Source organism: Solanum lycopersicum, chromosome 11 (assembly GCF_036512215.1).
Source record: "Solanum lycopersicum chromosome 11, SLM_r2.1".
In the NCBI taxonomy this organism is placed as follows: Eukaryota; Viridiplantae; Streptophyta; class Magnoliopsida; order Solanales; family Solanaceae; genus Solanum; species Solanum lycopersicum.
The window spans coordinates 6841640-6867217 of NC_090810.1; the positions used below are offsets into that span (position 1 = coordinate 6841640).

General features: G+C 36.1%; 1 protein-coding gene across 4 annotated transcripts in view; it reads right to left on the bottom strand.

Moving 5' to 3' along the window:
• The window catches only part of LOC101253443 (protein SRA1), a 42090-nt gene that overhangs the window by 4063 nt on the left and 12449 nt on the right, over positions 1-25578 (bottom strand). For all 4 annotated transcript variants that reach the window (XM_004250294.4, XM_026028272.2, XM_010314492.3 and 1 more), the window contains 16 exons: positions 20714-20929; positions 20314-20525; positions 18782-18929; positions 17924-18092; positions 17562-17638; positions 17087-17257; positions 16647-16723; positions 16463-16565; positions 14806-14925; positions 14556-14699; positions 12515-12664; positions 8453-8596; positions 8123-8210; positions 7330-7460; positions 4685-4892; positions 1-173 (listed from right to left, as the gene is read on the bottom strand). In XM_004250294.4, the coding sequence (XP_004250342.1) occupies positions 1-173; positions 4685-4892; positions 7330-7460; positions 8123-8210; positions 8453-8596; positions 12515-12664; positions 14556-14699; positions 14806-14925; positions 16463-16565; positions 16647-16723; positions 17087-17257; positions 17562-17638; positions 17924-18092; positions 18782-18929; positions 20314-20525; positions 20714-20929 (2331 nt within the window). The remainder of the gene's footprint in view (positions 174-4684; positions 4893-7329; positions 7461-8122; positions 8211-8452; positions 8597-12514; positions 12665-14555; positions 14700-14805; positions 14926-16462; positions 16566-16646; positions 16724-17086; positions 17258-17561; positions 17639-17923; positions 18093-18781; positions 18930-20313; positions 20526-20713; positions 20930-25578) is intronic.

A 25578-nucleotide genomic window follows, 5' to 3' on the forward strand; every position in this document is an offset into this window, starting at 1 on the left:
GATTTGAAGTCCACTGAAAATCCGGTAGAAGTCCTTTGAAGTAGTAATATCAATAAAACCCGTCTTTGGGGCTGCACTCCATTTACTGCAGTATTTATCTAATGCAGCACTTGTAAAAGCAAGGGCATATTCCAACACACTTCCAGTATTAATATTGGCTTTGTACAACAAATCTGAAACGAAATGGAAAGCGAAAATGCTTTTAAACGATACAAGAAGAAAGCTGAAGAATTTTAGAAAGAAGAGAAGGCTTCTTTATATTTTTACATCCCATGAGGAGGGGTAATCATACAATAAAACCTATAACTAATTACATAAAGACAATATCTGTTCTAATATAATCATACTAGTCAATTAACACGATCAACTCTCCCCTCAATCACTTTTTTTGTTTGGTTGTTGCTTAGAGATGAGTTACTAATGTATTAAAACTAGCATAACTTTTATACATTGTTTGGTTACAAAAGTGGAAAAATTGATCTGTACATAGAATTTAGCATAAGTTATACAACTTTTGGTTGGTGTTTTCTATTTTCCACATAAAACATTGCATTGCTAATACAATGTCTGGATCATGCCTCTCTTTTTCCCATACCTAATACATGTATAAGTTATGAGAAAAATGAAAATTATGTATTATTTTATGCGAGGTAGAAGATGAAAAGTATAGAGCACTCAATATAGGCTAGGCTCATTGGGATGGCCTAGCTCAACCCGTGATTTAATATGGTTAGATTGTGATTTCTGGATCATTAAAAGTGAATTTTCTTAGCGCAGCCCAAGTAAGCCCAGTAGCTCGCTAGGCCTGAGCGAGGTGGACAAGGCCGTCCTATTGGTTAAATAACGAATAAATATTGAAAAAAAGTCGGGTACTAAAAATAACAAGAGTTCATACTAAAAAGTCTACTTAAACCATCATTTATTGATATTACTAATTCCAAAGCCCAAGTATTAAAATTAAAATTAAAATACAAACTTATGTTTATAAAATATGTAAATAACAAAAACACAAAATCCTAAATTTTCGAGTTGTATCAAGTCAAAAGTTATTTAGTGTTAAAGAATGACAAAAAGTCTCATCGATGGTTAATGAGATGGGTGGACTCCTTATAAGGCTTGGACAATCCTCCTTCCTTTGAGCTAGCTTTTGGGGTGTGAGTTAGGCCTAAGACCTAATTTCACATTTAGTTTCGCAAAAACTTCTGTTTAACAAGATCATTTTTTTGTACTGTGTACCCAAAATATTTGTATAGGATAGCAGTAATTTTCAGATTGAACTCGTACAATCAAATCTTTACTTGAAAAACCAAACTAAATATGAGTAAGTATTATGAAGAATTATTTGCCGGTGATTTTGAGAGTTGGTTAGAAGTAGTAACACTATGAAATATTGTCGTGTAAATATTTATATAACATTTTTAAATTGGAATTTAAATTATAAAATTACATATTTTAGAAAAAGAAGATCAGCCGACAACCCACATAGTGATGGGTTGGGCTGGTTAACATAAAATGATAAATAATGAAGCTAGTTAATTAAAATAGAGAAAAGCGATAATAGCGTGGAATTGTGGTAATGCTTGCTTGTATTGATCCATATATCTAAGGTATGTAAACATTGTGAAGTATCAAAAGAATACTATAAGCGTTTGGGCAAAGTGGGATTCAACTCACGTGGATAAAATGAACCTGCTAGACCGCTGAGCTGAGTGCGGTAATTGGCAACTTGCAAACTAGTTTGGATCAAATAGTTGATCAAAGGATTGAAGTTAGACAAAACAATCAGATGGAACTTGTATGGATGATCAAGTTGCTTGCATATGGCATCAACTTCGGTGTTTCAAGAGAACTAAACCACATAGACACCGATTTCATCAAAGCAGTGTTACAAAAGGCGAGCGCCTCATCGCCTTTGGCGAGAGGCGAGGCGAGGCGATGGGTCCTCGCCATTCTCTGCCGAGGCGAGGCGATAGCAAAAAGGCAAGGTGTGGCGCTACAATGGCGACAGAAAAGGCGCTGCCTTTTTAATTAAAAATATTTGACTTAATAATATTAGTCAAAATTTGGGTTTTTTTTTTTTACTTCTGAAATTTCTGAAACTCCATCGCGACTCTCTCTCTCGATTGACTCTCTTCTCCAGTTCTCTTCTCTTCTCCATCGCTGTCTCTTCTCCCTCGCTCTCCATCGCTGTCAGCTTCTCCATCGCGAGCCTCTCTCCCGTTCTCCCTCGCTGTCGGATTCTGTTCTCCTTCTCCCTCGCAGGCCGCTGGCTCACGATTCTTTTCCCTCGCGACTCTCTGTTCTCCAGGTATGTCGTTTTCTCTCTTCTTCTTCAACAATTTTTTTCTGTTCTTCTTCTTCAGTTTTTTTTTTTTTTCAGTTGTGTTTTTTTGGTGCAAGGCTGTAAGCAGTGCTTAGTTGCTTACTGCTTTGTGTAATTTACTTTTTTTAATTATAGGCAGTTAATTAAAAAAAAAATCTTTCCATTTTCCTAATTATTTATTCCAATATTCCTAAACAGTGAATTAATTGAATTTAATAATCAATGGTGGTTGCTAGCAAAAGAGGGACATTGGACGGAATTATGACACTCAAGGGTTGGATAATTTTGAAGAAGAATAGACTTTTAAAGTTTTGGTTTATTGTATTTTGAATTGTTTGGTCTTTAAAGTTTTAGACATTTTAGTATCTACTATTAGTTTTGAATTGAATATTTGCTAATATGTGTTATTGCTATTAAGATTTTGGATAAAATATGCAGTTAAATATTTTTAATTTTTGGTATTAATTGGCGCCTTTATTCAAAAAGGCAAGCGCCTCGCCGCTCGCCTCGCCGCGTGGCGAGGCAGGCCCTTGTCGCCTTTTGTCGCCTCTCGCCGTCCACAACACTGCATCAAAGGAGATATTCTTAAGAGATGTTCTCACAAAACTTGAAATCAAGTGATCAACTTGAGGATATTTTCACCAAATACCTTATTGGCCCCTCAATTAGTTGCATTCATAAGTAGCTTGATACACACGATTTGTATGCACCATCTTAGAGGGCAGTGTTAAGTATATTGTGTATATATGGTAGAATCATGTAGTGGTGTCAATATGATAATTATGTTTCGATTAATTAGAAGCAATAACAGAGATACTATTTCTTTGTAATTATGCAATTTAGATTTGTTACCTAGTTTAGGAGGTGTACTTACTATTTAAATACCCAGCAACTTAAGGTAATGATCAATCATTACATTCTCTAGTCTTCCTCCTGTGTATTTTCTCATTTCTATCATTTCTAACATGGTATCAAAGAAGACAAAGGTCCTAGGTTCGATTCTCACCACCACCATTATTAAAAAAATCAAAGTATTTGGGTTAAGAAAAAAGAATCAGTTTCGCCCGTGATCTCCCTGACAACTTAAGTTTTTAGATGAAATGGCTACATACTTCAACACAATTAATGGTCTCCATCACAATATCATTTCCATCTGCAGTCCTCTAGGAAATCCATAGTTACATGTTGCCAAATCCCATCAGAGACACATAAAGGCTGGATAAAGTCAGGATATGGCACATTCTGTCTTGCATTGCTGACATGCCATACTATTCCCCTCACTATGGTTTTCATCTATCCTGGTGAATAAAAAGAAGACTATCCTAAACCTCTGTTATATTACTTTGATGTGGAGTGACCCCCAAGAGATGAAGAATGGATCACATTAAGTAGTTGCCACATGACCACATCCTTGGTCCATCCTTACTCCCTATCCGTATCTCATCACGGTACTTACTACACAAGCATATAAAGAGTATTATTTCCCTTCCTTATCTCTGTCATAATTGTCAATTACCTCATTCACCTAATCAAGTTGTGGAGCAGTGTTGGAAGTGCATTAACATGTTATTCAAATTTACTTGACAAAGTATCAGCTGCCAGAATGTTGGTCCCTTTCTATATTGAACTTTATAGCTCAAAACTAGCAAGTCAAACAATTGTATTGTAAAACATTTGTAATCCTCTGCTCCTTGTGAAACTTGAGTGCATTAAAATCTTCCACTCATTAAATTCGGTAAAAATTTGGAAGTGACGAAAGAAAGGAAGCATATCTTACTACTATAGAGCTTGCATCTCGACAATATCAATTTTATATTTTACTTAGAGACACTTCCCGCCACGAGAACCAATCCAGTTTTCTCCTTTGATCTTAAAAGCAAATGGCTTCAGAACTAGTAGAACATGGCAATGGAAATGATTCCAAAATACTAAGAAAGACGAGGTATGGCAAATTTGCAGTATCTTTCCGGGTCCATATCTAATACGCAAGTTTCCGTTGTCTTTTGGCTCCCAATTATCTAATAAACCTTTTCAAAACTTGCAAATATTCTCAAACGTAATATTAAAATAGAGAACATGGTAGGTGAGTATTCATATAGATGTTGTTGATTCTCAAACGTTTATATTCTAGAGCTTTCCTGTGCATTTCATTAAATTTCTCTTCTTCAAGAGGAAAAGTCTGTGAGCATCATGGTACTATGCATCATAAAGACATAGTCCAATGAGAAACGTGCCAGAGAAACTTGGACCATGAAAAGCTTCCTAGGATATCAGACTTAAGATGTCATAACAAGTTGTTTAACATGTCTGAAATAATATTGACGAGCTCATTAAAAGGCTGGATATTGAACTGGTACCTACCGGCAGCTTCTGCTTGTCTCGATATTGTGTGAAATGATGTTGGATTTGTGCAGTTAGGGTTGGACATGGTTGCAGTAGTTGCAGATTTAAACAGAGTGACCATAGGGCTATCTCCTCCTTCTTGAGAGTGCAATATTTGCCCATCAGCACCAGGAATCAATCCCAACCAAGGAGCAGTTTGCATAAACTGGCGGGTATCGACTTCTCTCTGTTAAATGCATAATACATTAGCTTTTAGAAACTCCTCTTTGTGGAATATTGTGTCACTATCACAACAATAAATACAATCACTTTTCATGCAAAATAAGTTAATAACTGAAAAGAACCTTAAGATAATTGTAATTCAATGGTCCAAGTTAATTTACTTCAATAAACAGGACATAAATGTAGGACATGAGGTCACCGCGTACTGATCTACTTAGGAAGATATTCCCCAAAATGAAGGGACTCAAATGCATAATGCTAGAGGCATCGGTGACCTACCTAAGTGTGGGAATATTAGAGGGAGAGACAACAGGCAAAATAAATGGTGGCCCACCATTATAGCATACATGTATTGGATTGTTTGGAGGGAAGGAAACAATAGATGCTTTGAAGAAAGAGGCAACTACATTCAGAAGATCAAAATGAACTGTTTATGTTTGTTTTTATATTGGTATAAAGAGTACTTTTTATGTGATGCTGAAGTAGGGATCGAATTGAAAGACACGTTAGATTCACCAGGACTATACTTTTTGTTTATTACCTGTAAATACTTTTGGCAGCACTTTCTTGGTGCTGTATTAACAAAACACTTGCCATTTCTTAAAAAATAAGACTCCGCATTTTTTGTAAAGGTAAAGAACTTTTGTCCTGATATTTCATCAAAAAATTCATTTTTAATACAATTTTCATATACTTTACAAATAAAGATTAAGGTTCAAGGAAGAGAGATTCAGTTGTGTTAAAGTGCTTGTGTGAGGATAAACCTGAGAGTGTGAATCGCCTTTTTTGCATCATCGCCCTAGTGATCAAATATAGAGCTATTCCTGAACATGTTGGGATTATGCAAAGAGACTGAAATGCAGGATTATCAGAGGGAGAGACAAAAGGAAAAAAACATAATGGCATACCACTCCAGCGCATATGGTAGATTATTTGGTAATTAGACTCCCATATACTTTTGCTTTATGACCTGGAAATACTTTTGACAGCACTTTCTTGGTGTTGTATTGACAATACACTTAGCATTTCTAATATGAAAAGAAGTTTTCACATTTATGGTAAAGATAGAGAACTTTCGTCTTTATATTCATCGAAATTTTCATCGTTTCATACAATTTTTGTTTAGATTATTCCTTATCCATGTAAATAACAAAAATGAAAGATAAAGATTCAGATCAATGATAACATACAAATAGAAGGGAAGAAAAGAACTTTAGGAATTAGAAATAATCTCACAAGGAAAAGAAAAGAAGTTGTTGAACCTTTGGGGATTATGATAACTATAAGAGGAGGGGGGAAAGGGAATGACATTTTTGTACGAAAAGACAAATTGAGAATTGGTTGGTGACGAGGAAGTCATAACATGGGATCTTTACGAGTCTAGGAGGACCAAGCTGGAGGAAGTGAGAGAGAAGAGCAACAAATTTGTTGGGAGGTGAGAGCCACAATTTGGTCACGGGAGGTGGAGTTCAAGGTTTTGGAAACAAGGGAAGTCAAAAAGGTGAGAAATAGTGTAAAATCCTGTAACACACTCACACTGTACTTTCGGGCTGGGATTGAGTTCACTTAATGCGGGTAATTAGTCTCAAACCCCGGAGAATTTGGATGTGCCCAGGTATACAAGTCAAATACTAGCATGAACTGGTCGCGATTAGACAGGACAAGACGTGACTCATGTGCAGCTTACCGAGGACATGACTCTAGAAAGGAGGATATGGAGGATGAGGATTAGGGAAGAATGTTAGTAGGTAGTCAAGAACTGTCTAGTTTCCCTTTACAGTATTTATCACTCTCCTAATGTTTTCTTCTTTGAATTTATTGTTATCTGTTGTTTCCTTTGCTTCGGTTACCGTGGTATCTTTTGCTCTACTGTTCTCTTCTTCATTATGTTTCAACATGACTGGTTCACTACTGTGTTTCCTTTGTGTACTTCATTTTGTCTTCACCTGAGTTGAAGGTCAATCTCTCTATCTTCACAAGGTAGGGGTAAGACTGTATATACACCACCCTCTCCATCCCAGACCCCAGCTTTGAGATTACAACTGGGTTGTTGTTGTTGTATAGTAGTCTTCTAAAACCTAACCACATCTTCACATAACTTCCAGACTTCAATACCATGGCAGATCACTAATCCATCATTTATCCTGAGTTAAACATGTACTCTTATGCATTGACCCTTAACCTTATCCTTTATTTGGCTAACCAACTACCTGTTACATTGTCTGAGAGGATAATTTACTTATTGATTCTGCCATGTCTTCGATAGCAATAATAGAGTTGTCAAAGAGGGTATAAGGAAAAATAAAGGTAACAAGGCTATACTAAATATATTTGTTTGAAGAGTGTCAGATCAACATGTGCAATCGGTACTTCCACCAAACAATACTGTAATCTATCATTTCTACATGCAATGTTTAGAGTGAGAAGCTCAGGAAGAGTACCAATACAATATCAAGAAGTCCCATCCAGTACAATATGCTACCAATCTCCTTGATTCCACAAAGGACTTCAGCTTTGAGTTCAGACTTTGAATGCCAGCAGCTAAGATGCTCCTTGGCAAGCCTCATGCACCCTAAGTCCAAAAAACAATCACATTACCTTAAGATCTCGAACAACAATAACCACTTAACAAGGGAGAAAGAACAGATTATAAAATGATAATTATATTTTTTGGGATAAATTTAATTATTTATTGTTGAGATTGAAAATGTCTCGCATATTCATGCATACAAAAGTAGAAAATTCCAGACAATATGATTCTCCAAAACACAGCATTTCTATTAAGTTTTTATGTACTTCCACCAATATTAGATTCATTCATCCGATAATCAAGTTCGAAGGACAGTGATTATGGGTTGAACCAAAACTCCAGGATAGTACACAGTCTCACTGGTACCTTGCCTGAAAAAATGCAAGGTGCGGGATGTTGCTCCCTAGCACTCGTGTGGACCATATGGAGAGAAAGAAATAGGAGAGTTTTGATGGAAAAGAAAAGGATTTTGTACAATTGAGGAATAGCCTCTTGTGCCTTATTTCCTTTTGGGGCACCCACGAGGTTCCATAGGTATAGAAGATCGGGTTTTGTTTGTAGAAAACCATATCACTCTTATGTTTTTCCGCTCGTGCATACTTCTTGTATATATGTACTTTCGTCCTTTGTCAATAAAGCACATTACTCGACTAAAAAAGATCCCTTTGGAGGTCACACTTTGCTACATTATGTAACAAACTAACCTGATATACCACCATCAAATGGAAGTAACCCTATAGACTTCGGCAAAGCTTCTTGCAGTCCAGTAATCATCGGTTCAACGGTAGTAATCTGGACAAGAATTTGGGATGCATTAGAATTTGAAACAGAGATTGTAATGATGATATGCAACAAATTGCAGACAGATGAATCTACAAATATTGCCATTTATATGATCTCAAAGTCAGCAGGATTATTATTAAATAAAGAAAAAATCATGATAAATCAATGGTTATGGTACAGTGACATGAATACTGAAATAATATTGCAGAACAGCATCGCAATAGACTAGTAATTGTCAAAAATCTGTTTACCTTGTTCGATATATTATCCAAAAGGGCTCGGATAAGCCAAGGAAGTGACCTAGATCCCAAGAGCTTGACTAGAGAAAACATGTGAGGCACACCAAAAAACCCACAATACAATCGAGCAAAGCTCTGGTAAGCAGAATTCAGATCCTACAGCAAGAACAATAAACAAGGGAAGGATTATTACACTATGAAATAATATAAATATCATGGGAAGTAATTGTATCCGGTCTATTCAAGATACACTGAAAATATAATTATACAACAACATACCCAGTGAAAATCCTACAAGTGGGGTATGGGAGGGTAGGATGTGCGCAGACCTCATTTCTACCTTGGCGGGGTAGAGAGGTTGTGTCCGATAGATCCTTGGCTCAAAAGAAATGTAATTGACACAGGAAAGTAAGAAAAAAAAAAGAGACCAACAAAATAGCAATTTACAAAACAAGTGTAGCAACAGAATAGGAATGTACAAAACAAGCATAGAAACTACGGGACACCTAAATTATACTACTACAAATACAATAAGACTCAACTACCTACTAACTTTCTACCCTAATCCTCGACCACCATACCTTCCTATCCAAGATTATGTCATCAGTCACCTGAAGTTGTGTCATTTCATGTCTAATCACCTTCCTAATCACCTTCCTTGATTCTTCTTAAGCCTACTTCTACCTCTCCTAACTCCTGCTATTGCCACTGATGTGAGGCTAACAATACATATTTTTAATCATTATTTGCCTCACATTTAGTATTTATATTTGTCTTTTTTGAGCATGGATTTTATGGATTGTGCTTAATAGTATATTTTATTTGTAGGATTAAATTGGTGTGAAGATGAAGAAGTTTCGAACTAAAAGGAATTAAAGATGGAAGCTTGAAGAAGGAAATCAAGTAGGCGCAGCTTAATGGGTTAAATTGAATATAATGATATTTTATACATGAAAGTGCAGCGTAGAGAAATTCACTTTCATTATAACACTGCTGCCACTTGGCAGACAGTAAAGGCAGCAACAACACAACATGGGTGGCGCATAACTGTTTTAGGCGGAATCTAATTCCGTTTGGTTTTTGATTCCCAATTTGTTTTGGACTTAAGTTATTTTATTTAGGGGTTTCACATCTATAAATAGTCCATAAGAATAATTATTAAGGGATACTGGTGAGATACTTCGGAGAGAAGTGATTATACTTTTGAGGGTTCTTTTATTCTTTTTCTTTTCCTAGGCATTAGTAGCTAAAGACCCTTCTTCTAGGGTTGTGGCTACGGGATGTTTGAATATTATTAATTTTGATGGTTGATATTAGTTATCGTTTGAATTACTCTTTTGTTCTTAATTTAGTATTTCGTGATTGACCACTATTAAAATAAATGTATTGTCCCAATTGAACTCCGAAGAGGAATAAGAGGATAGAACGTAGTACAAAAGGAGCATGATCTTCTCTAGAAGTAGGGTTGATTTGTGTCTAGGATAGGGATATACCTAGAGATCTTGCTTGGTTAATAGACAAGATGAAAACTTAATGCTCCGTAATTGGTTTAGTCTATCCCCGCTCAATGATGTAGTTAGGTTGCCAATTACAATAGGTGATTAGAGGTCGGGAGATCATGGTCATATCTTTAAACCTGTAATCAATGATTTGATAACAATTGATGTCTGTTAGATGAGATACTTTGCATGACTTCTATGTAGGTTGCAGCCTTGGAACTTCTCCAATCATATCAAGGTAATCTTAGTATTTAAACTTACATTCTTTTATTTATAAATCAAATTCTTTTGGCACTCTTAAATAAATTATTAGACTAGTATAATTTAGTAAAAATAATTAATCAACAAGTCCTTTGTGTTCGATAATTGGGCTCTTTTAGGGTCACTATATTACTTGCACGACCACGTACACTTGTGTGGGCATTTGGAAGCAACAATCAACCTCTCACACCTCTTCACTGCCACATATTCTTGCAACTCTTCTTCACATGTCCAAACCAACTCAGTGTTGTTCCTCGACAGAAACCACTCCCACCTTGTCATGTAATTTATTCTTAATCATATCTCTCCTAGTATGTTCACACATCCATCTGAGCATCCTCATCTTTGCTAACTTCATCTTCTGAATATGGACATTCTTGGGTGGCCAACACTTTGCGCATATAATAGTACAGGTCTAGCCACCACCATATAAAACTTACATTTAAGTATTGGCGACACATTCTCATCACATAGTATTCCAAAGGTGAGCCTCCATTTCACCCACCCAACTCCAATATAGTGTGCGATCTTATCGTCTATGACCCTGTATCCTTAATTTGGACTTAAGATACTTGAAGATCTCTCTTGGGTATGACAAATATAAATATAAACAAAAAGTAATTTGCATAGCATATATGAGAATAAACTTAAAAGAGGGAAAAGTCCAAGGTAAGGTGGTTGAATGATGAAGACAACACCACTAGATCTTTTCAAAGATTAATAGTCATAGAAGATATAATGTCATTGAAAAAATTACATACGGATGGTCCCAGACTTAAAAGAAAACAGGAGATGGTGGGAGAGTTAAATTTAGAGGACAACACGTTGAAAGATGATTTCCCCAACATGCATATAGTATCGTACCAAAAGTAGCTGACAATTTAACAAATCCGGAGGATACATGATAGTAAGGTATCCTGGAACCCAAGGTTCAGGAGGAATTTCCATGATTGGGAGGTAATTGAATTCTAAAGACTATTAGATTTACTTCACAAACAATATAAGTCTTTTGATAGCCATGATGTTCGGAGGCGGGGTTTGGGGAATGACAATGCTTCTTTTGTCAAGTCTTTCTATGAGAACCTTTTGATCAAAGAGAAGGTTGTCTTTCCAATTGGCTCGATTTCGATTCCGATTGGGTTTGCAGCTAAAGGAGAGATTTTGACAGCCAAAAATGTAAGGAAGCGGAAGGCTAGTGTTAGTTGGTATTTTATGCGCAAGGAAGCAGGTGAAGATATCAATCATCTCCTTCTACATTGTCATTTTTGCATAGATTTTATGGTTGAAAATACTTAATTTGTTTGGCATGTCATGGAAGATGTCAAGAATAGGAAGGTAGTTCATGTTCACCTGGAGCCATGGTAGGAGGAAAAGACACAAGGCTTGAACAGTTGCGTCACTAACACTTATGTGTGTATCTGGAGATAAAAATAGGAGAGCTTTCGAAGGGGTAGAGATGAATTTTGAGAATTTGAGGAGTAGCCTCTTATTCATTTTTGGTGCACCATGATTCCTTGTTGTAAAGGATTGGGTGTGGGTGTCTTTCATAGAAAACCATATATTTTTGTAGGTTTTCTATCTTTGGAATGCTACTTGCGTAAAGGCGAGTTTGGGGCAAGAAATAATGAACTCATTTACCTTATGAAAAAAACAAAAATGAACCAGAGAGAGTGTAAGCAAATTACAGGCTTTCGGAACCTTGAATTACTTCAAATTCCACATCTATCGCTACAGTGAATACAATTCTCGAACTAGACTAAAACTCCTTACAGATCCATAACTGAATGTAAGAGAATCTACAAAAGCTAAACCTTAGGACAACTAGTCGGTATCTTTTATACAGATCATTTGCTGCTATTGTATTCTGTCTCTAGTTAGTGCCACTCATTCAGAGAGATCATTGGTTTTGTGAAACAACTTCATGCAACAAGAATTTAGATATGACTCATCTCCTTTAGCACATTCAATTATCAAAATGTCGCACCTACACCGAGGCATGTGCAGAGACACCTATTGGCCTCTTCTTTTCCTCATGTTTTCTACTTTCACCCTCATTTGATCAGTTTTAAGCTCATTTTCTCAAATTGCATTAGTAAGATTTAGCTATCATTTCTTCAGCTCAAAAGCAACATTCATAACATACAACTCAGAATACAATGAACAACTGCAGGAAAAAGAAAAAGAGAATAGTTGCAACTGAAGAACTAAGTAGATTATAGTAGCCTGAATATGGTAACAGCAGAAAACACTACTTAAAGAGTAACAATGTATTACATAATAACATCAGGAAAGTGTCAAGGAAATAATTTCTTACAGGAGTTCCACAGTAGAAATTTGGCTTCGCATAAGGAACCGAAGGCTTCTGGACAGGAACAGGGGGCACTCGTGCTGATCGGACAAAACGCTGAGTAGTATTGCAGAGGATGAAATTTGGCAAGAAGTCATTTTGCATTTCTGTCCAAATCTAGAGCACATCAAGAGCAAAATAAGTATCTTGATGTTCCGGCATTGACAACTTTCTTATCAGGATTCTTAATTAAATTAGAAAGGTTAGCAGGAAAACAATTCGTCCATGGTGATTTATAAAATTCAGGAAGGAAAATTAGCACACATCAGGGAATAAAATTTGAGAATATAGAATAGGCAGTTATCCAATAATCCATGTACACAGGTTGATCGTTCAAGTGTCCTGCACAAATGAGGACAACCAAGGATAGGCCACTGTACTGATGATAAAACTAGCACTATTCTAATGCACAGCACATTAATCTTGGTCTATAAACCCTTTTTTCACTTGACCAATGGACAAGTTGCAGCAGTTCCTTTCTAATGAAATTGCAGACCTTGCAGTAATCAAACAGATAGGTTGTATTTCTGCATCTGTGTACCCTAGTAGGCATTGTTTCCCCCCGATTTGCATACAGAACCTACTGTAATCAGTTCCTTGTTATTTACTTTTTCCTTTTCCTGTTTTTACCTTCTTTCTTTTCTTTGGGGTGGGTGAGGGGTGGGGTGTTTACAGAATATCTGATATGAAGCTGAGTGCAACATTTCACACCTAGACAGTAGAACTAAATATTAGTGTAGCTGACATACTGCCAAATAAGGGTCGCAAACAGACAACACATCAGAAACATGTCACTGCTCAAGACGAAATGATTCGGAAAAGTACAAGGTTATGTTGTTGTGCAGGAAGAGTTCTTTATAGTTTCCTGTTTCATGTTGTCCTTCTCAACTAAAACAAGAAAGGTGATGAATCCGTTTCTCAGTCGAGGAAGAAATCAATCAACAACTATGCCTCTCTAGGAGAAGAAAATTTTGAAAAACCTACCTCAAATTTAATTTCTTTGCTCAAAAGAGACAATTGGAGAAGACAATGATACTACTATATATAACAGTAATGCTGAGTTCAAATATGATTTGTATTTCTCGCCCTTACCACGTTTGCTAGTTCTCTGTTTTCTAGTTCCTCTTATTACACCGTAAAACCCTTACATACCCGATCATTTACTGTAAATGTACTCGTCACTTGCATCAATTGAATGAGAAGTTGCCACTTTTTGTAGCCCTGTACCACTTTGTCACCCCACTCCTATTCATACCCCACACAGGAAGTGCGTCAACCATCAATCCCACCACTCCCAAACACCTCTTCCCTAATCAAAATCACTAATAATACATTAGGAGAAGGCAACTTTAGACTCTTGTTATCATATCTTTTCTTCCTTTTTTTTCCCAAAATGAAAATCAACATTACAGAAGGTGCAATTTTTAACATTATGCACATACAAGAAGAATACAGGAAGTAGATGTTATTTCCTTAGTTCTTTTCACATGTAGCTAGTGTAATAAGATGCATTTTGGGGGTTCTACTCTTTATTCATTGCCCTCTCTGGGTGCTATTCTTTGATAAAATTTTCATTAATATTTTTAAAAGAAGTTATGCAGAAATTATAAATATGAGCGGAAACCAGAAAGAACTTACAAAAGAAGCAAAATTGGGTAAGCAACTAATTTGCACCAATTATCATTAAGGTTTCAGAAGACACGGTATCAAAATTAGGTCCAACATTAACTCTTCAAATCATAACTACTGCAAGCGTGTCACTCTTTTCATTGCTTATATAAAAAATGCATATAGGAAATCAGTGAAGTTCATAACTATGTGATGTGCATATATATATATATTATTCAAACTGACTAGAATTTGGGGCTTAGAATATAGTAATTAAAGCCATAATTCACCAGAATCATGAAGAAATGTTAAGATGGAGCAGAAGATAAAACATAGATTGATAAATATGAATATTGTCATTACTAAATTTCACACAGGATTGAAAGAGACATTGACAAACCTGCGAAGCAAGACGACTAGAATAAGAAACAAGGGATACATTCTCCTGCATCTCGTTCAACATAAGATTGAAAGAATCTATTGTAAGGTCTTTCGAGAGTAATTCATGAGTAAGTTGCAAGATGTCCAGCAACATTTCCAGCTCCTGATAAATGTACAGAGAGAGAGAGCAGAGTAAGTCTTAATTTTTTCTATCAAGAGATAAGAAATGTTCAGTTGGGTTAATCCAGAATGTATGTGAGAATATTTACCACAATAGCACATAAATCCTGTGATTCAAAGCGATCAAACAGAAATTCAAGATTATCCCTGAACATTTTGTTCATCCTATCAGCAATCAAACTTCTCAAGTTGATGGTCCGACCTAGAAGCTGCATGTCAAAAGAATTCTAGTTAGAAATGAACACCATAGAAACGAACATAATGTAGGTAAACCAAGATTCTCACATACAAATCCAACTTTAGAAAATAAATATAAAATGATGCAGAAAGGGAGAATGAGTAAAATGACCGGGTATCTAAGAGAAAAGCAACAACTGGTCAAAATGGATGCATCTCCTTTAAATGAATGGTACCCCGAGTACAATGTTCAATTTTTTGTAGACTAATACAAGTATACAACATATGCTTTTAAAAGGTCATTGTCTCCAGGTCAAAGGTTTTCTGGACATGAGGCATGACATATATAAATGACCTTGTCTTCTTCCGTTATCACTCCCCCCCACCCCCCACCCCCCACCCCACAGGAATAAACATGATGCTAATGGTGTTAGAAACTGTTAGAATCCTGGAAATATTCTATAGCATATATGTAAATATAGTAGGTAGCTTGATTTACTCCTATTATAATTAGGTATTGATTTGTACTGATTTCCTCTCCTTTCTAAGACATATAAACGTAGTTATTTAAACCCGAATAGCTTGTGGGAATAATCAAGCCGAGTTCTCTCTCAAACTCTTGTTTTCTCACATGGTGTCAGAGCAGGACCCATCTGATGTTGGGCCTAGAAAGAATCAAACTTGCCTACGCACCATATGTCCAGCCCTTGGTGTAGGTGGTGTGATGAGTGGTCTCCTTATATGGCTTAGGCAATCCTCGTTCTTTTGAAATAACTTTTGGGATGGTGTGAGTTAGGCCCAAAACCTAGTTTAACATGGTATCAAAGATTTCCTAAAAGACAACAAGAATAAAAGAAGAGAACAAAATTGTTAAGCATTTTTCCTGCAAAAGCTCCACTATTCCAAGATTCTAACACTCTCCAGTGGTATTGTGCATATACCAATACCACCATTACAATCAAAATTCTTGCCAATCACTTTTACGGCAAACTCCTTTTTTCAATAGGTTCGCCATAGCACTACGATCCTACCCATTTAATTTTTTTCCCATTTTGACAAGTTTCCGGTGGTGAAATCTAATTTTCCAGTAAGACAACAAGCAGTTTTCCGTTTTCTAGATTTATTCTTTGGGTTCTTTTCCAGACCTTTCTTTTTCACACAGATTTATTTTCATGTCTCTTAGATTTGATATGTTTAGCACTAAATCTATGGCGCCAATAACTCTAACAATGGCATCACCACAAAACCTTTGATAGGAGGTAGTGTGAACTATTTATCTTGGTCCTCCTCTGTTCAGTTACGGTGCAAGGAACAAGGTATTCAGGAACACTCGGTTACACAGGCTAAGGATAATTGGTATAGGTCATCTTTGAATGTCACAGCTGAAGCTTACTCGTGTTCGATTTGAAGAATGGAAGCAAATGTAAATTTGGAAAATTCCATAGACCAGAGAAAATGAGGTTGCTTGAGTACTAGTTGAACCCACTCCCACTGGACAAAAGAAAAATGATGAACCCTGGTAAAACAGATAAGTTCATGACCATATACAGACTATAAGTTTATATGTACCTTCACTCTAGTCGTTTTTAAAAGAGCTACGAATCTCATTGGCTGGACTGCAAACTTTTCCCCAATGTCTATGGCAAAGAGAAATGATGGATCAAGTAGCTCACTGCAGAATAGGAGATCCTCAACTTCTTATAGACCATCTTATTCAGTAAAAAAATAAACAGAAGGTAAAGAAAGGAGGTACCTGGCTGCCCAACTTTTGTAGTAAGTAAAAATAGTCTCACACAACTTCAAGACAAATATATCAAAACAATTGTCTACCTGGAGAAAATATGGAAAACAAAAGGTTCTGTAATAGCCTTTAATTCACACAAGGAAGATATTGCTTTCTATTGAGACGACTAAACTAGATTTCCTAAAGCATAATTGACATTACAATATCTTAAACCAAACGTAGTTTAAGTATGACATGAGCATATCTCCAAGGTGACAACAATGCTTGAAATTCAAAATAATGAATTCCTTATTTCATAAGATGGAATTAAGAATGTTGTTCACAGCATAAAAATCGGCTGAATATAGAGATTGCATGTATATATGTGAAGTTAGGAAGATGGAGAGACGATGACCTAAAGGGTTTCCCTGGATCAACAATATTAATATGCAAATGTAACGTTTTGTTACCTCAGCTTCGATTTCATCGTATAAAAAACGTTGCTTGAGGATCACTAATGCTTGCTGAGCAGCATCATTATAGATGTCAAATGACATCAAGGCACTCTCCAGAAGGCCAATAATTGGAGATTCGATCACATGATCCACCAGCATCCATGGAAGGGAGCATTCAATGGGGAACTGTAAATAGAGATGGATAAAATTTCTTGAAATAGCCATGAAAGCTTAAGAAGAACTAGGCAAAGTCTTTTCTGTACAATCTTTTGTTGTTTCGGCACAACTTTTAAGATGTTAAGAAGATCCAGGGAGCATCCTGATGTCAATGCACACGAAAGGAATATATGGATACTGATATGTATTAAGAAATGAGCATTTATTGTGAAGTTGAAATCCATTGATATACCACCAACACCAAAACTTCTAGCAAATTAGAATTTGACTACGCAAAATAAAAATATCATCAAGCAAGTTCACACTTACATACCTGTATAACACGAGAAGACTCCAGATAGAATTCTCTAAACCATAAGAAACCAAGATCGGTCAAAGTTCCTAGGGTAGCTGCAGGGAGTACATGGAATTGGAGTATGCTTAGGAAGATATATTACAAAATAAACACTGTTATATGCTCAAAATCATTAGAGGAGCCAGGAGAGGAAACATAAAGCAGTAGCATATGAAGGCCAGTGTGATGATACAGAAGAACTATATGATCTTGTACATGCAAGTGAATTTAACTAAGTACAGTATCACCAACAGTCCTACACCTAACTTGCACATTAATGGAAAAGATCAAGAATGTTTGTCTGCCTTAAAGGAGATAAATAACATAGTATAGATAGATACCTGTGTAGTCTAATACATGTAAGAAAAAACCAAGCTTGTAGAAGAATGTCTCCAGCTGTTTCAAGTCATTGATAGGTATTTCAGAACCACTATTTCCAAAAATACCACCAGGCTTCCGCATGTTGCCACCGGAAACCACTTCATATATGAGGAACTGCAAGCAATGGACCTGAAAAAAGGGAGAAGTCAAGCTTTGATAAGAGTGACATACAGTATACCCAATATCCAAGGTAGATGCATTTGATGTATATCTCTTTTTGATATAATCACTTTCATCATTATCAGTTTGCTAGTTGCTATCAATTTGGCAATAGCTTATAGAGGAAAAAAAGCACCACTACATGGAGAGATTCAAAGTTGTAAGTTTGATTTCAAAAGTTACTTCTATCTTGAGAAAAAAATATTAATATAGTACTGAAAGATACATTAGACATACCACGGATGTGAAACTCTAAATGCAAACTAATCAAAGCATACCGAAATAATTAATAATCATATGGTAGAATTATACATCTTGTGACTTACAGAATAAAGATATTAGATAAGTAACGGAAGATTCCCATCCACCACTACTTAGATCATGACAATGCATGTACAAGGGACAATGAAGCTTATAAAGAGAGATACTAATTAACTCTCACTTTGGCCACTTAAATCTCTTGTGTCAGATGTCTCCAGTATTCAGATGAGATAAGACCACAAATCATTAAAGGAGCACTTCCACCCAGAGCAATATTTTGAGTTAGTAAGAATATTGATACATCATTTATGTGAGTTATGTGTTTAACAATAATGAGAATTTGCACTTGAAATGTACTTTACGACATTGAAATCCCAAATCAGAAAATATAAGGAAACCTGAGCAGATGTTGGTGCTACTGGCCTTGGATAAAATAGGGTCCCTCTGCTTTCTTCACCACTATGCGGATATGACTGCATTTCAGTCTCTGGCTTACTAGCATTTGCCATCCAATCTGCTGAAAGTGTTCTCATATCAGAAAGAATCCTGACAACAATGCAAAAATGTGAGCATTTAGAGACTAGAAGAATCATAATCAGACCAAAATTTAAGTATCCAAATCAGTTATGTAAAGACAACAAAATTCTAATTTAAAAGAACTATTACGTATGTCGGCTATGATACTCGAGAGACAACCTCTTTGGCTTCACATGAAAAGTTAAATGTTTCTCAAATGCTAAAGCATTTTCTTAATCCTGAGGTAAGAATTACCCAACACAAACAAAGCATAGAAAGACCAAAAGGGACCGAGAACAAATTTCTAATCCCACAAACCCCCATGTGGTCTTCTTACTAATTAGTAAACCAATTTCACTTGTAAAATATAGTATTAGCCACCCTACAAGTTACAATCACATTTTTTTTCTTCCCTTTTTCTGTTTTTCAATGACTGACCCTAGCTTCAAGTTTTCCCATTTCTTCCACCACTCTGCCTTCCCTTTTTACATGTTAATATCACCCTTCATCTAGCGTGTTTAGCTCCCTTGCTTTCCCATCATTTTCCCCAGTACATCCTCAAACATTATGCAAGAACTGCAACTTGCTGCCTTTCTGAATCTAACAATTGATGTTTTCTTGACTTAGTTGTGTCTGTTTCATCACTTCAAAGTATAATTGTACGCCTCTCCACGTTCAGCATAAAGTACTCAATTCTAAATTGCTATCCCAAAAAACATTTTTAATCTTCTTCAAGGTCAACATCAGAATGTTATTCTTACGCAGTTTCATCACTCTAAATTGTTTCTTCACCTTCAAGAAAAACTTTCTTAGTGATTAAGTGGAGTTCTATGGAATATTGCAATTTTTCATTCAATTTATTTATTGGGGACTATCTTTGGGTCCGTTTGGCTTTTTCTTAAAAGAAGTAGCTTTTTAGAAGTAACTTTTAAGTTAAAAAATAAAAAGTATCTACTTTTAACTTCTAAATTTTATAGTCGTTTTAAAATATCCAAACACTCTTGAGGGTAGAAAACTACTTAAAAGTTGGTTAAGCTAAGCCAAACACCCTCTTTGTCCTTTTTTTGACTTTCTCATTAACTAAATATTGTTTGCTCATTGTAGAATAAGTTATAAAAAATAGGCTCACTTGAAATTCGGGAATAGGATCTGATTACACCATCCCCTCCCCAGACCCCACTTGTGAGATTATACTGTGCATTTTGTTGTTTGACTTTGGGAATAAAGAAAATCTGATCCTAAAGAAATAAAATGTTGCTTTAAAGAAAATCTGTATCCTAGTCCAGTCAAAACATGCATTCAAAGTTTGACCAGAATGAAGTATGAATATTGTACATATGAGTATTCATTGACCTAATATGAGCATAGTAAGAAAAACTTTCAAAAACAAAAAAAGGGAGGAAGCAGCTCCCACCTAGAAAGGTCTTTCTTTTTCCGGAAGGTAGTCCGCAACATTGTCGCAAGCGTATTCTGAACAAAATCTTGCACCTCTGCATGGATTGTCTCCCACAAGGCATCGGTCACTGAAGTGTCCACCTTTTGCATCATTGACCCAATACTCTTGATATAGCTTACAAGTTCAACCAGAGCCTTCCTTTCTTCAGCATTATAATTGTACCGTACCACCTTCATTTCAATTTAAGAATATTAACAGATATCATGTCAGATGCATTAAAAAGGAAGTAGCTCTCTTCAATTTTAATTTTTTATCTTTGTGTTGGGGGGAGAGAGGAGGCAAAAGAGAATGAGAATTTCATCGAGATGCATCATTACATGTAAGAGAGCAATCAGCTACATAGAAATTATACTAAAACCTTTTCATAGTCGGAAAATGATGCAGGCATGTCATGTGACTCCATTGGAACAGGATCCTTGCACGGGCGAGAAAACTTCCAAGCACACTGTTCCCAAACTCGTGCAGTCCATCTGCTTAAGAGTTGAAAACCTTCAACAACCATGTCATAAGTATTTCCTTTGACTTCCTTAACCCACTCTACATCCACACCGTCAATTGATTTTAGCAAGACAAGCTGCAAAGGAAGTCGAGAAATAATATGATCAGGGACATTACCTTTAACGATTTATAACATACCCAGTGTATTCACAAAATACTAGTTTACTGAATTTTCGTTTTCCATATCGTAGGCAAAAAGTAACTCGAAAACGGAGCTTAATTAGATTTCCTGATTCAAGTTTTTAGGTATATTCTTCTAGCAGCATTAGTTTTTCAAAAAATCAGAATCTACAGAGGGCCAATGGTGCACTGTGAAACTCAGTGGAAAATGGTTGCATCCCTACTCTCATTCTCAAAATGTGCCCTACCCAGCCCTCTACCCTTCTCCGCTTAAATAAGAGTCTTTTGTTTGCGGCAGGGTTCGAACCCGTGACATGCACCAAACCCGCACATGATGGGACATGGAGTACACTCTTACCACTAGACTAAAGCCTTGAGTGCCAGTAATTAGTTTCTTTTTCAGTTATAGTTCTTTGGATACTAAATTTCTCCCCAAAAGCTCTTTTTTATTTTTTCATTTGCCACTTGTGTTTGGTACAACTTCCTTGTCCCATCCCCATGCTCTGCCTCTTCCCCTGCCCAAATACCAGAAAATAACTACTATGCACGAGTCTCAAACAAGTTAGGACTGTTCACCCCAACACCATTGTTAATTATGGTATATTTGGATAGTATAGATATGAGAATATTTAAATATGGTATGATTAAATAATCTAGATATGAGAATATTCCTTAATCTCTTTAATTAGGCTGTTAGGAGATTGTGTAATATTTTATTATCTTCTTTCCTTATTTACATTATCTAAAAGCTATTTAATCCCATCCAACTTGAGGGATAGATCAATCAATTCAATTCCCAATATCTCTTCTTCTTCATCTTTTCTTTTCTAAATTCTCATGGTATCAAAGCTATTAGTTTTTTTTTTTTTTGGCCTCTCTCTGAATATTCTTCTATTTTAGTAACAGAAACTGAATAAAAAAGAACAGAGGACTGATCCAACTGGTTGCTAAACCAACCATATCAAAAATTTGTCAAGTATCATCTCTCTCTTCTCCAATACTTCTTTTTGTGACAAAAAAAAGGCTCATAATGGATGGACCATCTCAATCTATCACTTTAATTGGAGCAGACTATAATGACTACCTTCAATATCAAACATCAAGGCAACAATCATCAACTGCTTGCACAACACAACCTGGTAACTCATTTGCTTATGTTGCACAGTCTTCGTCTCAGGAACAATGGATTCTTGATTCTGACCATATTGCTCCATAGTCAACTGGGTCATCCAAGTCTTCTGAAATTGCAAAAGATGGTCCCCAGTTTATCGAGTTTATTCGTGTCAGCTTGGTAAGCACACTCGTTCCTCTTTCCCAAAATGCGTCAATAATAGGGCCACCTCTATGTTTGAAATCGCTCATTTGGATATATGGGGTCCAAGTCATGTTAGTTCTTCCTTAGGCTTTCATTATTTTTGTTACTTTAATTAATGACTGTTCTCGGTGCGCGTGGTTATATTTAAATAAAAATAGATCTGAGCTATTCTCTATCTTTCAAGACTTTCATGCTGAAATTCACAATTGATTTGGTATTTCCGTTAAGAAGTTAATAAGTGATAATGCCCAAGAATACTTCTCTCTCTTCTTTTATGTCATCCCAGGGCATATTGCACTTGTCTTCTAGTGCACATACTCCTCAGCAAAATGGAGTTGTTGAGCGAAAGAACAGACATCTAACTGAAACAGCTTGAAAATTGCTCATTCACAATCATGTCCTTTTACATTTTTGGGGTGATGTTGTTATTACAGCTTGCTATTTAATCAGTTGCATGCCTTCATTTGTTTTGAAGTACCAGAGTCTTCATTCAGTCCTTTATCCGAACCAAAATTTGTTTCCTCTTCCTCCAGGCGTGTTTGGTTGCACCTGTTTTAAATATGTCTTTCTTGGGTATTCTCGTCTAAAAAATGTTACAAATGCTTTGATCCCTCAACCAATAAGTACTTGATCTCTGCCGATGTTCTTTTTTTCGAGACTTCTCCGTATTTTTCTCCTAATAAGGAAAATCAGAAGGCAATAGCAATCCTTCCCATCCCAACTATTCCAACCTCTGCTTCGGTTGAGCACTTCTCCAATGATCTTTCCATTGCTCCTCACAAAGGTACTAGAACTACTGCCAATCAAGCTCCGTTTATTCTTATTTAAGTTATCATCGTTTGTTACCTTCATATCATGCGTTCCTTACTAACTTATCATCTGTCAAAGTTCCTAAGACTATCGCAGAAGCACTGGTTCATCCAGGTTGGCATCAAAGCTATGATTGCCGAGATGACTGCTTTGCATGATAATGGTACTTGGGAGCTTGTTGCTTTACCTCAAGGCAAAACCATAGTTGGTTGTCGTTGGGTATCCACAGTTAAGGTAGTTTTGGATGGAGTTATTGCTCGTCTCAAAGCAAGACTGGTTGCTAAGGGATACACGGCATCGATTATGGAGATACTTCCTCACCAATTGCCAAGATGGCTTTTGTCTGTCTTCTCGTCTCTATGGCAGCAATAAAACATTGACCTACTTTTCAACTGGACATCAAAAATGCATTCCTATATGGAAAACTTGTTGAAGAGGTAAACATGGAGCAACCAACAAGGTTTGTTGCAAAGGACTAGTTTGTAAACTTCGTTGATCCCTTTATGGTCTCAAGCAGTCTCCAGAGCATGGTTTGGTCGTTTTCGAGTTGTTGTCCAATAGTTGGGAATGATCCTCACAAAAGTTGATCACTCTGTGTTCAATAGGCATTCATCTCATGGCAAACATATCTTTTTAATTGTTTATGTTGATGATATTGTTATCACAGGAGACGATTATGAAGATATAGCTCAACTCAAACAACACCTCTCAAGTCACTTTCAGACCATGGACTTGGGCATGTTGAATTACTTTATGGGCATTGAAGTGGCACAATCTAGTCATGGTATTGCTATTACTCAAGGAAATATGCCTTAGACATTTTGGAAGATGCTGGTATGTTGGATTGCAAACATGTGATAGTCCAATGGATCCAAATACTAAGCTTACTCTAGGAAGGGGGGTCCTCTAAAAGATCCTAACAGATATCGGAGACTAGTTGGCAAACTCAACTATCTTACGATAACACGACCATACATCTCATTTGTTGTTAGTGTAATTAGCCAACTTTTGCAACCACATTGCATCCTCCGATATATCAAAAGCTCTCCTAGACAAGGTTTATTGTATGAAGATAAAGGACACACCAACATTGTCAGATATTCTGAAGCAGATTGGGCAAGATTTCCTTCTGATGGCCGGTCCACTTCAGATTATTATATTCTGATTGGAGGCAATCTAATATCTTGGAAAAGCAAAAAGCAAGTTATCGTAGCTAGATCAAGAACAGAGGCAGAACATCGAGCTATGGCACTATCTACATATGAGTTTATATGGTTGAGACAACTTCTCCAAGAATTGAAGATGGGAGGAGTTGAACCAATGACATTGATTTGTGATAACCAACTTGCACTACATATCGCTTCTAATGCAATGTTCGATGAAAGAACGAAGCACATTGAGATAGATTGTCACTTCATTAGAGAGAAGATTGATTCTGGATGCATCACCACAAGTTTTGTCAACTCAAAGGATCAAGTGACGGATATCTTCACAAAATCACTTCAAGGATCCGGAATTAACTATATTTGTGGCAAAGTAGGAGTATATAACTTACACGCTCCAACTTGAGGGGGAGTATTATTTATGGTATATTTGGATAGTGTAGATACGAGAATATTTAAATATGGTTTGATTAAATAATCTAGATATGAGAATATTCCTTCATCTCTTTAATTAGGCAGTTAGAAGATTGTGTAATATTTTATATCTTCTTTCCTTATTTACATAATCTGTAACAGCTATTTAATCCAATCAACTTGAGGGATAGATCGATCAATTCAATTCCCAATTTCTCTTCTTCTTTTCTTCTTCTAATTTCTCAACCATAATAAAAGAACAAAAAGAAGAATGTTGACAGCCAGAACACTGTTCCAGACATATTTTAAGAGTAAAGGAAAGAAATAAAAGATAAGAAAAAGGATAAGAAGTGTTAATTGCCATGCCAATGCTCAAGAATATAATACTTTTTTACTTCCCCATTGTTTACTTTTCCTCCATAAGTTTTTCACAAATAAATCCATCGATCTGAATTCAACAAAATTTCTGTATCTTCCAATCTCTCCTTAAAAATTAGTTTTAACTTGAAATTTAGATTCAATACTCCCTGCTGTAGCAATGAAGTCCTCAAATTAATTTGAAAGGAAAATTCATATTTGAAGTACAGGCTACACGAAAAAAATTAAATTAAGAAGATCAGTAAATTCTGAAACTAACATGTCCATCATACATCTCTAAGCTAAATATTTCTGTTACATGGATGTTACATTTCTCTTGATGTACTCTTGACGGACGACGGGATATGAGTATGGGTGCTTCATGTGATGATGTGAATGTCTTAAAATACAGCAAAAGCTGGTAAAAAAGTGTGTGTACCCTTAGAGATATTCACAGATACCCAATTGCTGAAATATTTTTATTTTATGCGTTGAAATTAATATTGTTAAGTTTTTTTAACTGTGAATCTTAATTAGTATCTCTTT